A 16,332-nucleotide genomic window follows, 5' to 3' on the forward strand; every position below is an offset into this window, starting at 1 on the left:
TAGATAGGAGATTCGACATGACGCTGACAATAGCAATCTGTGTCTATCGAACCTGTGGTCGAATGTGCCTAACCTTAACTCTATTAGTCCAAGATTATTCTACATAGAGAGGAAAGATTCGACATTATAGAGACAGTGTTGGGGTAGACCATTCAAAATGAACAGCGAAGATTCGACGAAGCAGCGAAAAACATACAAATGTTGAATCTGTCATTGAAGGCTTATGGTGTCTGTCGAAAGAAGATTCGACAAGCAGCTAAACTGTACTGTCCTACATTTCCGGTCACATACTCGTCCCACAGGCTATAGAAGAACTTGAATGTTGGTTGACTAGTAATAATAATTTATAAATATGATTATTACTAGTCATACAACATTAGAATTCTTCTATAGCTTGTAGGCGGAACATTCGACCGGAAATGTACGACTGCAGCATCGTACAGTTTAGCTGCTCCGTCGAATCTTCTTAGAACATTCGATAGACACCATAAGCCTTCAATGACAGATTCGACCTTAATTAATTCGGATTTTTGGACGAATGCATTTTTTAACGAAACAAAATAAATAAAAACAAATTTTGGGAGTAACTAAATAAATGTATTTTTCGGACAAAAACGAAATTCCGAAACAAAATATTTCAGTGTGCACATGTCTACTACTTAGTGAGTTATTGACCAGGAACAGGCCTGCAAATTCCAAATATATATATATACAGTGGCAGCTTTTATATTTCCTTTAAGGTGGGTATTCTTTATCCAAGTTCAACTTTCTCCATCATTAGTTTCCTAATGACATCTCGAACAGGGCAAAGCTTTTTTTTTTATAATGTATAGGCTTTGTATTTATGTAACAGTTTGTAAAAATTAAACCCACTGTTTTGATTGTATAGTATGCTAGCAGTACATTTTTCAACATTCATATTACACAGTAATTACATGGATTTCATACTGTATACAAGCAGCCATTGTGCTTTAATTTAGAAGAGAACAGTAAATAAATATAGAATATAAGCAGAAAAGCCTTGCAGTCTCTGCATTGTGAAGACATGTTACATGCTCAGTGTCAGTAATACAAAGCCCAGCAGGGACAGGCAGTAAATCAGTTGATTTCTTGGAGAACCCATCCTTTTGAAAAAGCTCTGCAAGAATCCAGGAATACATGATCTACCTGGACATCCAGGCTGTCTGGAACTGTTAAAAATAATAGCTAAAGAAAGGTTTATTTTGGGGAGAAGACACTCAGAGAGAAGTGATCAGACAGAAACTGACAGTTGTTAGAGATTTATGCTGAACAAATGCCCTACATGGGTGCACAGCTGGGCTTATAGTGTGAAGCACAAAGTGAAATAAACCATAGCAACCAAAGTGAAATCTGCTTTTTCCACACCATACCTCCCAACTGTCCCTGCTTTCGAGGGACTGTCCCTCATTCAGAAAAAAGTCCCTCTGTCTGTGGCTTTAACTAATAATTTTTCCGTACAATTCTCCTTCAAGAGGGGAGGGGGGGCAGGGGATGTGTCCTATACCGACATACTTCTGCTAATTGTTGTCCCTCAAGTAGGGTTGCCAGACAGTAATGATACCTCTCCTTTATACCACAAATCCTAAGGTCCTTTTGCAGGCTTTGCAGACTTAATGGAGGCCATGCAGCGTACGTTTGCAGAGGCATTTGATTCTGAGTCCTCTGGGTCACTAAGGATCACATTATCCCTAACTACCTCCTCCCAGCCACGTACAACTCCTTGGGTTTCTGGGGACTGAAAAACATCCCTTGAAGACTGCTGCTGAGTGTTATCCTGTACATCCATGCTGACACAATCCTTCTTCTCCTCCTCTTCTTCCTGTGTATTTGGCAGGCCTGCAGGAATGCTATCTGAATAAAGGGGGCCTTGAGAGGAAAGGAAGTCCTCCTCTTTCTCCTGCTGTTCTGCCTCAAGTGCCCTTTCCATGATTCCACGAAGCGTGTGCTCCAGCAGGAAGACTAGAGGGACAGTGTCACTGATGCATGCATTGTTGCTGCTCACCAACCTTGTGGCCTTCTCAAATAGTGACAGGACAGTGCATGCATCCTTGATCAGGAGCCACTGGTGTGGCAAAAAGAAGCCAAGCTCCCCTGTCCTGGTGCCATACAAGCACAGATGGCCCTAAGCTGTGTGTGCAGTTGCTGCAGCATTGTCAACATTGAGTTCAACCTGGTGGGCATGTCACAAATGAGGCGGTTGGTGGGCAGGTTGCATTCCCTTTGAATGTCAGCCAGCCGAGCATTGGCATTGTATGACCGGTGGAATTGACCACAGACTTTTCTGGTCTGCCTCAGGAGATCTTGTAAGCCTGGGTACCTGGTCAAGAACTGCTGCACCACCAAATTCAGGACATGTGCCAAACATGGAACATGGCTCAATTGTCCCTGTGGGAGGGTGGAGAGAAAGTTGGTGCCATTGTCGCATACAACCATTCCTGGCTGAAGCTGGCATGGCGTTAACCACCTCTGAGCCTGCCCCTGCAGAGCTGACAGAATCTCTGCCCCAGTGTAGCTCCTGTCCCCTAGGCAGACCAACTCAAGCACTGCATTGCATCTTTGAGCCTGACTGCTTGCGTAGCCCCTTGAATGCTTATGGAGCACTGCTGGTTCAGAGGATAAATCTGCAGAAGAGGCCATAGAAGAAGAAGAAAAAGAGGAGAGCATGGAGGAGAGAGCTGTGGCAGAATCACCACTAGAATTTTGGAGGCGTGGTGGTGGAACAAGCTCCAACAACATTGAACCCTGTCCTGCATTCTTCCTAGCTGCCAGCAGAGTTACCCAGTAATCCATTAAGGAAAGGTAATGTCCCTGTCCATGCCTGCTGGACCATGAGTCAGCAGTAATATGAACCTTACTGCTGACCGCCCTGTGTAACAAGGCCAAAACATTGCCTTCCACATGTCGGTAGAGAGCTGGAATAGCCTTCCGTGAAAAGAAATGGTGTTTTGGAACCTGCCACTGAGGTACAGCACATTCCAAAAATTCAGGGAAGGGGGCAGAGTCTACCAGCTGAAAAGACAGCAGTTGCAGTGCTAGCAATTTGGCCAAGCTAGCATTTAGATGCTGAGCATGTGGATGGCTGGGACCAAATTTATTTTTACGATTCAGCAACTGGGGTAGGGAAATTTGCCTACTAAAATTAATTGGTGGTGTACTGCTAGCAGATTGGCTGCAAGTACTTGGGACACCTATTGCTATACCTTCATTCCTGCCAGTGCAGGTTTTTGAGAGGACTGGAGGTATAGTAGGGTTGGAAATCCCAGATGAGGAGCAAGGAGAAGTCCGCCTTTTTCAATAATGTGGGTCTTTCAAGCGCTGTTGCCAACAGAATGCATGGTAGGTTGTCATATGTCTGGTCAAGCATGTGGTGCCCAAGCAGCTGCTGTTCTGGCTTTGCTTGATCTGCTTCAGACATAGGTTGCAAACAGCAACGGTGCAATCTGCTGCACATGTGTCAAAAAAGGCCCACACCAATGACCTTTTAAATGTCAGTGGGGAGTCAGCAGCGCCGTGCACCTGCGGAGCTCTGCGGTGTGACTTAGTCCCCCTGAGCCATGATTGGCCAAAGGCACCCTACATCAAGATGTTAACACTGTACCATTCAGGGGCAGAACTGAAAAGTTATATCTCAAATCAAATCTCAGTTGCTTACTTAATGTCAAATATTACTCATGACCAGTAATAACAATACAACCTAAAATATAAGTTCACAGGTAGGTTAATACAGTATCTACAGTACTATACATTGAATATACTAGATAATCGATAATTAGTATTTGTATTTGTTGTACCTTACTCCATGAGAAATGCTTCTTGCTCCATCTTGCTCTGACTTATGTTTACAATTTAAGTTCCCAGGTACATTTTCTTGTTCTTCTCCATCTGTCTCTTCCCTATGCTCTGCTTCAATCTGTATAAGGGGCACCTCCATGGTAACAAATGAAGCTTTGCTGACTGAGGCTTCTTGATTGTCTGTAAATTTGCATTGAGTTTGTAACACAGACTTACTATTAAAGCTTCCTTTATTTGTGCTTTCAAGTGAATCCTGGTGTGAAACATTGAGAGATTTTCCACTTTGAACAATATCCCCTGCCAGCTTGTTAGCAAAATTGTCCACGTGTGCTGGTAGTGGTTCATCTATACTTTCAGTTCTGTCTGCTATAATTTTATTTTTGCGCATTAATGACTCAATGGAGCTGGACCAGGTCTCATGAATTAACATATCTGTTGCCTGGTCGGTATGGCACCTTTGGTATAAACAAGAGTCTGACTTGCAGAGATTTGTGGAAGAAATGGCATTTACAGGCTGAATGTTGAGATAATCCCTAGAAGAGCTCCTTGCAAACCCATCCAATGAGTTTGCTTTGACTGGAGTATTTACAGTTAAACGTGCACTAGATGACCTGTTACAAGGCATGGATGACTGACGGAAACAAAAAGGTGTACGAGATGAAGGAGGCATTAAATTGTTTGTCCATTCTGCAGTATTTATGCTAGAATAATTGTCCCTGTTATCCTTGTCAATTTCCTTCAGCATGTAGCGATAGAACTCTTCAGTTATGCTCTCTGTACTAGACTGTTTAGAAAGACAAGTAGGTCTCACGTTCAAGTGGCTATTCCTCCTAGAAAGCTGCTGCAAAGCAGAATTCAGAATGCTACTTGCATTCTTGCCAGCATAGTAGTCCAAAAGTAGCTCAAATTCTCTTCCTTCATTTTCCATTTGATTCACCATAAACCTAGAAAATTCATCTGTGATGCTTTCACAGCTTGACTGTTTGGATACTGAGCTTGTCCTGCTGAAGGGCTGTCCTAATGTATTTCCAGGGCCTAGTGTGTTGAGAAGACTTTTAGTATCTAAATCCTCCTCTGGGATACTCTCATAACTGGATGCTTTTCCTCGACTCCACCTTTCACAATGTAACCTGTTTCGTGACACATTTTGGCCCTGCCATAATAAATCTGCAACTGATGGTTCTGTTAGATTCATTATTTTGGAAGCTACTTCATTTGCAAAAGCAATAACAGGGTCTTGAACATCTTCCAAGTTGATAGACTCATCTACCACTCGGTTCATAAGTCGCTCTTTAAGCTCTGGGTGTTCATCTGTCTTCTTTTTTATTTCACTGAGGCGTGGTGGTCTATGCCTTCTTACCACGGCTCCACCATTTGATGCCTCCTTCTTTCTCTTTACTGTCCTACAAGGAGGCAGCAAGCATTCGCTTCCTTTTGCCCAGGCACAAAACCATGGCTGCCTCCCATTGGAATTCTCCAGGCATATGGCAGCTATTTCTGTGGCCATAGACACAACAGTTTCTGCTAAGTCATCAGCAAACTCTGTTAAGCAGTAATTGCTGACTGGATGTTTTACAGAAAGTACAGCCTGTGCAGGGTGCAGTGTGTAACTACTACCCAAAGGTGAACTTACAATGATTTCCTTGGCTACACTACTCTCGTAGTTGACATTTTCTTGACTCCCTGATTTCGTTAATCCATCTATGGAGCCCTTATCTGCACAATGTCTGCATTCATCATCTGGGAAAGTGGCATCACTGAATAAGAAAGCTTTATGCTCATCATGGTAACGTTTGTAGCGTTCTCTTTTCATGCATTGTTTAGAGAAAGATGGTTTAACTTGAACCCCATTACTGTAACACCCTTCACTGTTCTCCTTCACTTCATTTTGTTTGAGGGTAACTGGTTCAACTTTTTGTTCTGTGCTATAGCTGCGTAATTGCATTGTTTTACTATCATTCATTGGAACAATTGGCTTTGGAGCTTTTGGCAAGTCATATAAGTCATTCTGACTGTCTGTTTGGTCTGGGCCTGCAGATCTTGGATAAACAGTCTCAACGTTCAAAGATAAGTCCCCAGTTTGTACTAGATCACTCATTTTCTTACAAGTGAAATGCATTACATTATATAGAAGATCAGTAGTAGTTGTCACAAAATCACTTGAAGCAGTGGAGAGCTGTCGACTTTCAGTAACATGCAGCTTCTGGATTTCCTTTTCAGAAGATTGTCTAAGTATCATATCAGATAAGTTATGAGCAAGATCATCGTTAACAACATCACCCACATGAATGATTTTGGAAGAACTTACACTGGTTAAGATTTTGTTATTCATAGATTCAATAAACTCTCCCACATTTTTGTAGGTGCTTGGACTTGTCAAAACTACAGCTGCTTCTTTTAGAAGAACCTTTGCAATGCTGTCCTTGAATTTATCGATGCTTGTCCCCAATGCAATGCTGCAGTGTAAAGCCACAGCTGTTGAGGCATCAGCTGCAACTAAGAGCCCACTGGAAGTACTAGGGTAGCAGGCTTTCTTTTCATCCCCAAGTCCACAAACAGCTACTGCACTTGCCACCCTAGTTAGTTCACACAAAGCAGAGGGCAATGAATAATCTTCCCCCACAGTAACGTTTGGAAACCCTACAAGGTCTGAAATACTGTCCTCAGATACGTCTCTCTCCTGTGAATCTACATTTTTTAAATGGTTCACTTTACTTTGCTCTGAAGACTGAGGACTGGATATTGTACCTATAACTGATGCTGCACATGCTAAAGCTACTTCTAAAGTACTTTGTGTGGAGCCTGAAGATCCATCCTCATCTGTCCAGTGATCACAAACATTTGTGGTCTCCTGCTCAGACCAATGAGACTCATCCACCCACTCAGTTGGGCTATCACAACTGTCTGGGCTCTGAACTATAACAATTTTTGGAAGGTCATTCCAAGAACGGGCTGCTGCAGGAGATCCTTCTTTGCAGGTGACTCCAGACAGTAAAGAGTCCCCAGCAGATATGCTGACAGCAGCTTCCTTGGTAAAAGAGCTGTCAGATTGTGATAGTCTGATAAATGCGTCCTGCAGTACACATTCAGCCAGGTTTGTTGCATACTGGCCTGTGGTTGCTGGATCTTCAAATGATTCTGTGCGATGGTCAGTCCCACAGGCTGTGGCATGCTGGATGTTTTTTTCTGCAGGACGCTTGGCTTGCATTGCAGTTTGGCAAAGTTCATTAATGCATCTTCTTCCAGTTTTACACTCAGCTGCCTTTTCAAGACAACCACTGACTAGAGAAGGTCGTCTCCCTTCAGAGTTTCTTCTTGATTCCACCCCATGACCAACATGGACTAGATACTCCTCTCTCCTGAGATTCGCTCTTCCATTCTTTTTGTTCTGTAGATTTTCATACCCTTTCCTTTTCACTTTCTTGATCTCATCAGGGGGCTCTGAAATTGAAGGATGAGAAAAGTGGGTCAGAACTATTTCTACTTTTAAGGATTTTTATGAGGTATACAGTACAGGCTTAAAAATCTCAAGACATGACTCAAGCAGTACGCATTAATGTATGACAAGCGTCAAACAGAAATTTTTTGGTTAAGGTGTAGCTACAGACTATCACAGTAATGCTTCAAAGTTATATTGTGTTTGATGTCAGCATTTGATCCTGCATTCATGAGAAATTTGACTCAAGAGTCATCAATAATATAAAACTTTCATTAAAGGAAGGCTGGGATTTACATATAGAAATGCAAAATCAACCATACATTTTGAGACTTTATAGAAAGAGTTTGAAATAAACATCTGGCAATGAACTGAATCAGAAGTTAAGCTTAAAAGGGAACTTCACCCAGATCTCAAAAAACTAAAAGCCAGGAGCTACAAGTACTTCTGACATATAAAATAACATATTTACTAACCCGTGGAGTCCAGTGCTGTCTTCCTACAACCCAAAGCCTTCCTAGCTTTTTCTTTTCTCTCACCACCATCTTGGATTTGGGAGCTGGCTGAGTAATCAGAGAGTGACAGTTGGTTCCCAAACCAAAGATGCATGCTCAAGCCAGCAGACTATGGGTAGATCATCCTGAACCCTTCTGCGATATGTGTCATAGGAGGCTGCGGGTGGGACAATATAGAGATAGAGCCCATCTAATTTCCTGGCTAGAGGATGCCTGGCATTCTCTAGCCCCTTTCTTCCCAATCTGTCTGTCTCTGACCCATCTCTTTCATTCATTGTATTTCAGCACTTTCAATCATGGAGGCTTAGCATCATATGTGGAAGTTAGCTAGGGCAGTTTGTGTACAAACATGTCTGACTTGGAAAGCCTACTCCTCCAAACTGACATTCACCCATCGAAGCACTTTGATATTTGCATAACCCTTCACAAAAGCCAGTCCAGGGTTCTTGATAGGAGTACTGAGGCAGAGTACTGTGATGTTTTCAGGAAGCTATGTACAGCACTTTGCTGGCCTCTTTCCATCACTTATGATCTGTCTGAATTGCCTAGAGAAGCACTGAGACCCAGAGATAATGATACTGGGACAAAAAACAAAAAACAAGGTATATAATACAAACTGCAGAGATATTTTTTGAAAATGTCATTAACATATTGTTGAGGGAGAAGGAGAGACCAGGAGAGGCAAAAGATAAGCAGACTGAACTTAAGCCACAATAGGTACCAAAATATGTTCGTACATTGTATAGTGGAATCTAGAGCATACTTTTTAATCTGAAGTAATTACATTTTTACCTCCTATTAACGGTACAGGTTCATATCCTCAATGATGTATGGATGTAAACATGAGAACTTCAGAACTAATGTCCCGTTGGAGCCCAAGGTATGTGTATTGGGGTGGCTGGATGGAAATGTTTATACCCCTCAGATGTATACAGCAATTTTTCAATTGTTGTATATAGAGTAAAAGTTGATATGGATCTCCATGGCTCCCCCAACTTACGGTACTCTTTGTGGGTAAAATCAGTAAATTAAGTTTTGCAAGGAGAACTTATGGTTTATCAACATAGGGTATGCCCAGATAAATTTATAAAAAAAATGAGAAAAATGGTTGGACACTCCAGGGTTGATTTCTTCACATTTAGTTAAAGATACGTTGTTAGGGTGTAGCACATAAATGGGACCCCCCCTTTTTTTAGGGGAATTGGAGGGGAATAATAAAGTACACGGAAACAGATAGACATTTGTAAGATTACCACACATTTAAAAGGGGTGGTAGGATATATATACTACACATGGAAGATTCAATAATTATTGAGTCATAAATAAAAAGTTATGAGAGTTATAGATGAGATAGATAGATAGATAGATAGATAGATAGATAGATAATTAAATCGATAGATAGATAGCCAGCCAGATACAGTGGATTTAAAAAGTCTTCACACCCACGTTAAAATGTTAGGTTTCTGTGATGTTAAAAAATTAGACAAAGATATTTAATTTCAGAACTTTTTCTACCTTTAATGTGACATATAAACTGTACAAGTCAATTAAAAAATAAACTGAATTTTTTTTTGGGGGGGGGGGGGGAGTTAAAAAAATAAAAATAAAATAATGTGGTTGCATAAGTGTGCACACCCTCTTATAACTGGGGATGTAGCTATGTTCAGAAATAAGCAGTCACATTCAAACTCATGTTAAATAGGAGTCAGTACACACCTGCCATCATTTAAAGTGCCTCTGATTAACCCCAAATAAAGTTTAGCTGTTCTTGTAGGTCTTTCCTGACAGTTTCTTTCTTAGTTGTATCCTACAGCAAAAGTCATGGTCTGCAGAGAGCTTCCAAAGCATCAGCGGGATCTCATTTTTTAAAAGGTATTAGTCAGGAAAAGGGTAAAAAGAACGCATTAGATATATTGTGGAACACAGTGAAGACAGCCATCATCAAGTGGAGAAAATATGGCACAACAGTGACATTACCAAGAACTGGACGTCCCTCCAAAATTTGTGAAAAGGCAAGAAGAAAACTGTTCAGGGAGGCTGCCAAGAGGCCTACAGCAATATTAAAGAGCTGCAGAAATATCTGGCAAGTACTGGCTGTGTGGTACATGTGACAACAATCTCCCATATTCTTCATATGTCTGGGCTATGGGGTAGAGTGACACGGCGGAAGCCTTTTCTTATGAAGAAAAACATCCAAGCTCGCCTAAATTTTGCAGGCTCCTGCTAGAAAGCTGAACATGAAGAGGAACTTCATCTTACAGCATGACAACGACCAAAAGCATACATCCAAATCATCAAAAGAATTGCTTTACCAGGAGAAAATTAAAGTTTTGGAATGACCCAGCCAGAGCCCAGACCTGAATCCGATTGAAAATCTGTGGGGAGATCTGAAGAGGGGTTTGCACTGGAGATGCTCTCGCAATCTGACAGATTTGGAATGTTTTTGCAAAGAACAGTGGGCAAATATTGCCACGTCAAGATGTGCAATGCTGATAGACTCATACCCAAAAAGACTGAGTGCTGTAATAAAATCAAAAGGTGCTTCAACAAAGTATTAGTTTAAGGGTGTGCACACTTATGCAACCATATTATTATTATTTTTTTATTTTACTTCCCTCCACATAAAATATTTAAATTGGCTGTTCAACTGGGTTGTACAGTTTATAGGTCACATTAAAGGTGGAAAAAGTTCTGAAATTACTTATCTTTGTCTTCTTTTTTTACATCACAGAAACCTGACATTTTAATAGGGGTGTGTAGACCTACAGGGGTCCTAACAATCATCTTCTCTATTAGCTTCACATCCTTAATTCTAGCGTACAACGCAGCTGAGGAAGGAGGTGAACGCTTTTTGCAGTTAAGGGCTATAAGACAACACACCGCCATAAGGACATGTTGTAGCAACTTCCTAAAGGGCTTAATGAGTTTCAAAGTAGATAGACCTGGCAAAAAAAATTGAGTGCCAAAAAGGAACAATCACTGAGCAACTCCAATGCGCGTGAAGGAGAGTACCTTTGTCCCCATGACAGCGCCAGCAACAATCAGAGCTGGAGGGATAGATGGCATGTAGGTGTAGACTTTTTATATCAACTATATGGGCCAGATTCATAAAGGACATACGACGGCATATCTCCAGATACGCCGTTGTATGTCCGAATGAGCGCGGTCGTATCTATGTGCCTGATTCATAGAATCAGTTACACATAGATTTGGCCTAGATACGAGCGGCGTAAGTCTCCTACGCAGTCGTATCGTAGGGTGCATATTTACGCTGGCCGCTAGGGGCGCTTCCGTAGATTTACGCGTAGAATATGCAAATGAGCTAGATACACCGATTCAGAAACGTACATCCGCCCGGCGCATTGATTTACGTTGTTTACATAAGGCTTTTTTCGGCGTAAAGTTACCCCTGCTATATGAGGCATAGCCAATGTTAAGTATGGACGTCGAGACAGCGTCGATTTTTCCGTCGTTTACGTCATTTGCGTAAGTCATACGCGAATAGGGCTGTGCGTAAATTACGTTCACGTCGAAAGCACTGACTATTTGCGACGTGATTTCGAGAATGCGCACTGGGATACGTTCACGGACGGCGCATGCGCCGTTCGTTAGGAGCGTGAATTACGTGGGGTCAAGGCTCATTATAATACAACACGCCCACTGCCTAAACAATTTGAATTAGGTGGGCTTACGCCGGCCCATTTACACTACGTCGCCCTAACCTAGGGCGCAAGTTCGTTGTGAATACAGTACCTGCCTCACTAAGTTACGGCGGCGTAGTGTATCCGAGATACGCTACGCCCGCCTAAAGATAGGCAATTCTATCTGAATCTGGCCCTATGTACCTATATAGTTGGATTATTTCTTTAACATACAAACTGCTACTTTTTAATAAATACATAGTAGAAAAAAAAATGTAAAAAAAGTGTAAAAAATAAATAAGTAAAAGAAAAAAAAGAAAAAATGAAAACGCCCCTGTCCCTGGTAGCTCGCGCTCAGAAGCGAATGCACACTTAAGTTCCGCCCATGTATGTTAACGTCGTTCAAACCACACATGTGAGGTGTCGCTGTGTGTGTTAGAGCGTGTGCAACAATTCTAGCACTAGACCTCCTCTGTAACTCTAAACTGGTAACCTGTAAAATTTTTAAAGTGTCGCCTATGGAGATTTTTAAGTAACGAAGTTTGGCGCCATTCCATGAGTGTGCGCAATTTTAAAGCATGACATGTTAGGTATCTATTTACTCGGCGTAACATCATCTTTCATATTTTACAAAAAAATTGGGATAAGTTTACTGTTTTGGTATTTTATAATTCATGAAACCATTTTTTTTACAAAAAAAAGGCGTTTGAAAAATGATTGTGCAAATACCGTGCAAGATAAAAAGTTGCAATGACCGCCATTTTATTCCCTAGGGTGTCTGCTAAAAAAACATATATAATGGAGGTGGGTTTTAAAGCCCTGTATTGAAGGGGTTAAAGAGAAGGGTTTTCAGGGATCGTCTAAAGATGGATAGATTAGGGGACAGTCGGAAAGATTGGGGTAGGGAGTTCCAAAGGATGGGAGAAGCTCTGGAGAAATCCTTGAGGCGAGCAAGGGAGGAGGTGACGAGGGAGCTAGAGAGTAGAAGGTCTAGGGAGGACCGAAGAGAGTGACTGTTCAGATCACCTTACGCTTTCATGTATGTATTATGGATGAAGACCCTCCATTGCATGTCTAATAGTTGTTTATATGTATCCTTACTTTACAAGCTATGGATGTAGAACTGTACATCTTCCTCTGTTCTGGATACAAATGAGCTGATACAGTGATACCAAAATGTGTTTAAAACATTCTTGGTCTGAAATTTGTATAGATTCTTAAAATGTGCTGCTAAAAGCTTTTGCCAGACTTAAAAATGGATGTAAACCCAATTTGCTGGGCCCATATATTTGCAGTATTTTGTTATCTCTCTTCAAAGAGCTAAGTCCCATAGCTCTCTCCTGACCCCTTCCTCTGTTATCAGCCTGATAACTCCTGACAAATTTTTCGGACACATCAGATAAAAGCAGCCTAAAATTTCTGTTGGAGGAGGTTGCTATGAATAGATTAGCAGGCAGCTGGCTCTGTTACAAAACACCTCTGAGAGTCTCTGCCTATGATGAGAGGGGGTCCGTGCCTTTCCTCCAATCAGAAATTTTAGCTATCTTGGTTGTATGCCCAGACATCACACTCTGGGACTTATTTACGAAAGGCAAATCCACTTTGCACTACAAGTGCACTTTCAAGTGCAGTCGCTGTAGATCTGAGGGGAACATGCAAGGAAAATAAAAAAACAGCATTTTAGCTTGCACATGACTGGATGATAAAATCAGCAAAGCTTCCCCTCATTTCAGATCCACCCCTCAGGTCGCGTACACACGGTCGGTCCATCCGTTAAGAAGGGTCCGAAGGACCATTGTCATCGGTTAACCGATGAAGCTGACTGATGGTCTGATGTGCCTACACACCATCAGTTAAACGATCGAGTTCAACGCGGTGACGTAAAACACAACGACGTGCAGCGAAAAATTATGTTCAATGCTTCCAAGCATGCGTTGACTTGATTCTGAGCATGCACAGGTTTTTTAACCGATGCTTTTGCATACTAACCATCGGTTTTGACCTATCGGTTAGGCGTCCATCGGTTCAATTTTAAAGCAAATTCAAAAATTTTTGACCGAAGGATAACTGACCGATGGGGCCCACACACAATTGGTTTGGACCGATGAAAAGGTCCTTCAGTCTGTTTTCATCAGTTTGGACCGACCGCGTGTACGCAGCCTTAGATCTATAGCAACTGCTCTTCCAAGTGTTCATGTAGTGCAAAGTGGATTTGCCTTTCGGGAAACAACCCCCTCTGTGTTAAACAGAAAAAAAAAATGCCCTAACACGATCTGAACTTTCTAAACAGTATATAAATGTGAAGAGAGCAGATATACATGTAAAACCAATGTAGGGAGATTTGGTTAATTTATGTGTATCATCTGAGGCTGTTCACTTCACTGGGTGTATGGAGGGTTTACATCCACTTTAAGCATATTTTTGACTGATGTGATTTTTTAGGCACCTTAAACTCAAACAGCCAATTATAATTTTTTTTTTTTAATATCCATTGATGTAACACAGTGACACAGTGACATAGAAGACACAGTGAGGTCTCGTACACACGACCGAGGATCTCGACAGGCGAAACACATCGTTTTCCTCGTCGAGTTCCTTGTTAGGCTTGTCGAGAAACTCGACAAGCTTGCTTTGCGTACACACGGTCAGGACAAAATCTCCTCGTTCTCAAACACGGTGACTACAACACATAAGACGGCAGGGGAAGTTCGATTCCACTGGCACAACTCTTGGGACTGCTTTTGCTAATCTCATGTGTTTGCGTGTTCAGTAAAAGTTTGGTAAGAGACTATTTGCACTTTTCAGTCTGTTACAGCTTGAAAAATGTGTTATCTCCATTACAAATGCTACTTTTACTCCCGTTTCATACTTTAATCTGAGCAAGCGCGGGTTTCTTAGCATACACACGCTCGAGTTTCTCGTCGAAAACCAGCCCGTCGAGGAACTTGACGAGCCAATTTGAGACTCCCGTTGAGGAAATAGAGAACTTTTCTTTTTGTACACACGACCGGTTTCCTCGGCAAAAAAATATCTCCCAGCAAGTTTCTTGCTGGTTTTTGCCGAGAAACTCGGTCGTGTGTACGAGGCCTGACACAGACAACACAGTGATTTTTCCAAAGCAAGTAAACTATTTAATTGGTAGCATGTTGACTTAGCCATAGAAATGTAGGCTAAGGTTCTAAAAGGTCTAACACATTTTAATAATGGCTCCATTATTTAATTGTTTTCTACTGATGTGATCACAGGGCCAAGGTCTAAATGAAAAATATCCCACCATCATCTCTAGCACTTCCTCAATTGCTACTGACAACTTCTGATCAGCAAATATCGTAGAATGTTTTCACACTAATTTGTCATTCCAAACAGCCTAACACCAGACCTGTATATAATTAACTTTAGTCATGATATATTATATTACATTTGTATTAAAAAAAAGGCAGTGCTGAATTGTTCCATCATACACATTGGCATGACGTAAAAGCAGAATAAATCCTTGTCTGTTAAAGGAAACATGCCTGCAGATCTGTTCTTTTGAAAACACTAGTGGTCTGACTGTCATACTGACCCTTTGACTTTAATATTTTGAGTCTCTGACCTGAAACAAGTATGTAATGAAAGGCTTTTGACTTTTTCCAACTTTCCTGATTTGTATACTTGTTCCAGGTCAGAGACCACTAGAGCCATTTTCAGAAGGAGATTAAAGATACAGATTCCAAGATCAGCAGGACAGTTTTCGAATTACGCAAAGCCATCACCCTACACCCAGAAATGATGAGAATTGTAATGTTCTATTTGAAAGGTTATTTTAGAAAATGGATAAATAGATGAATGACATATCCTCTATAGTTGTAGAAGAATGATATTTCCTTCACATCACATGCCAATAACATAGACCTTAGTGACAATGTCAGATCATCTCTCATATTTCTTCTCATCAATGATGACTTTTATTGTGTTGCTGCTATCACTGCAGTCATGGTGTATTTGACATAAGTAGGATTGTACTAAGAAAAGGTCACCGGGAAAGACATGAAGAGTGATGGCGGTTAAGACAACAGACTTGATTTACAAAAGTGTTAAGTGAGGTGAAATGAATGTTGACACATCAAACATTCAATCATATGAAGACGTTCTGTTTTTCTTTAATTCTCCTGCACATATATGGATGTTTGATGTGAACACAGGCCAAGTGGGTTTAGCAGTATTCTGAAGCAGAAGGTACAGTGCAGTGTTATGAAAGGCAATATATGATTTATCAATTTTAAGATTAATCCTAAAGTGCATCTCTGTGCTATGTTAAGACTAATATAATGCAAATCTGAACCCATTCTCCAAGTGAAATAACGGCCCCAGAACTGTTATGCAAACCAGAAGTCAGATGAGGAAAATGTCCATGGTTCCTGGGACATGCAGGTGCTTTGTTTTGTGACAGATTAAACTCAGTGTTCCATCAGCAAGAATAAGACCCCTTTCACACTGGTGCCGCCCGTAGCGTCAGCGGTAAAATAGCGGTAAAATGCCGCTATTTTACCATCGGATTTGCAGCGCATTTCGGCCGCTAGCGGGGCGCATTTAACCCCCCGCTAGCGGTCGAGAAAGGGTTAAAACAGCCCGCAATGCGCCACTACAGCGGTGTATTGCCAGGGTACGCCAGCGCTGCCCATTGATTTTTTTAAATGGGCAGGAGTGCATTAGCAGTGGTGAATGTGTGGTATGTAGGGGGCGCTAATAGAACAAATTTTGTAATTAAACAAAATATCAAAATATATATATATATTAAGGTGATAGCAATTACAATCTTTGTGATATCTATAAAAATATACAATATTTACAGGTGATATCAAAAGACCCGTGGGTCAATAGTGAAAAATAAATATATAAGATCCACAAGAGAGCCTCTATGACAAGAGTGATGTGCTCCCAAGAC

The 16,332-nt window shown here is 41.3% G+C and overlaps 1 protein-coding gene across 2 annotated transcripts in view; it reads right to left on the bottom strand.

The window, feature by feature from the left end:
- The window catches only part of LOC120936474 (SPHK1 interactor, AKAP domain containing), a 190,338-nt gene that overhangs the window by 27,695 nt on the left and 146,311 nt on the right, over positions 1–16,332 (bottom strand). For both annotated transcript variants that reach the window (XM_040348849.1, XM_040348848.1), the window contains exon 6: positions 3,813–7,254. In XM_040348849.1, the coding sequence (XP_040204783.1) occupies positions 3,813–7,254 (3,442 nt within the window). The remainder of the gene's footprint in view (positions 1–3,812; positions 7,255–16,332) is intronic.

Source organism: Rana temporaria, chromosome 4, assembly GCF_905171775.1.
Source record: "Rana temporaria chromosome 4, aRanTem1.1, whole genome shotgun sequence".
In the NCBI taxonomy this organism is placed as follows: Eukaryota; Metazoa; Chordata; class Amphibia; order Anura; family Ranidae; genus Rana; species Rana temporaria.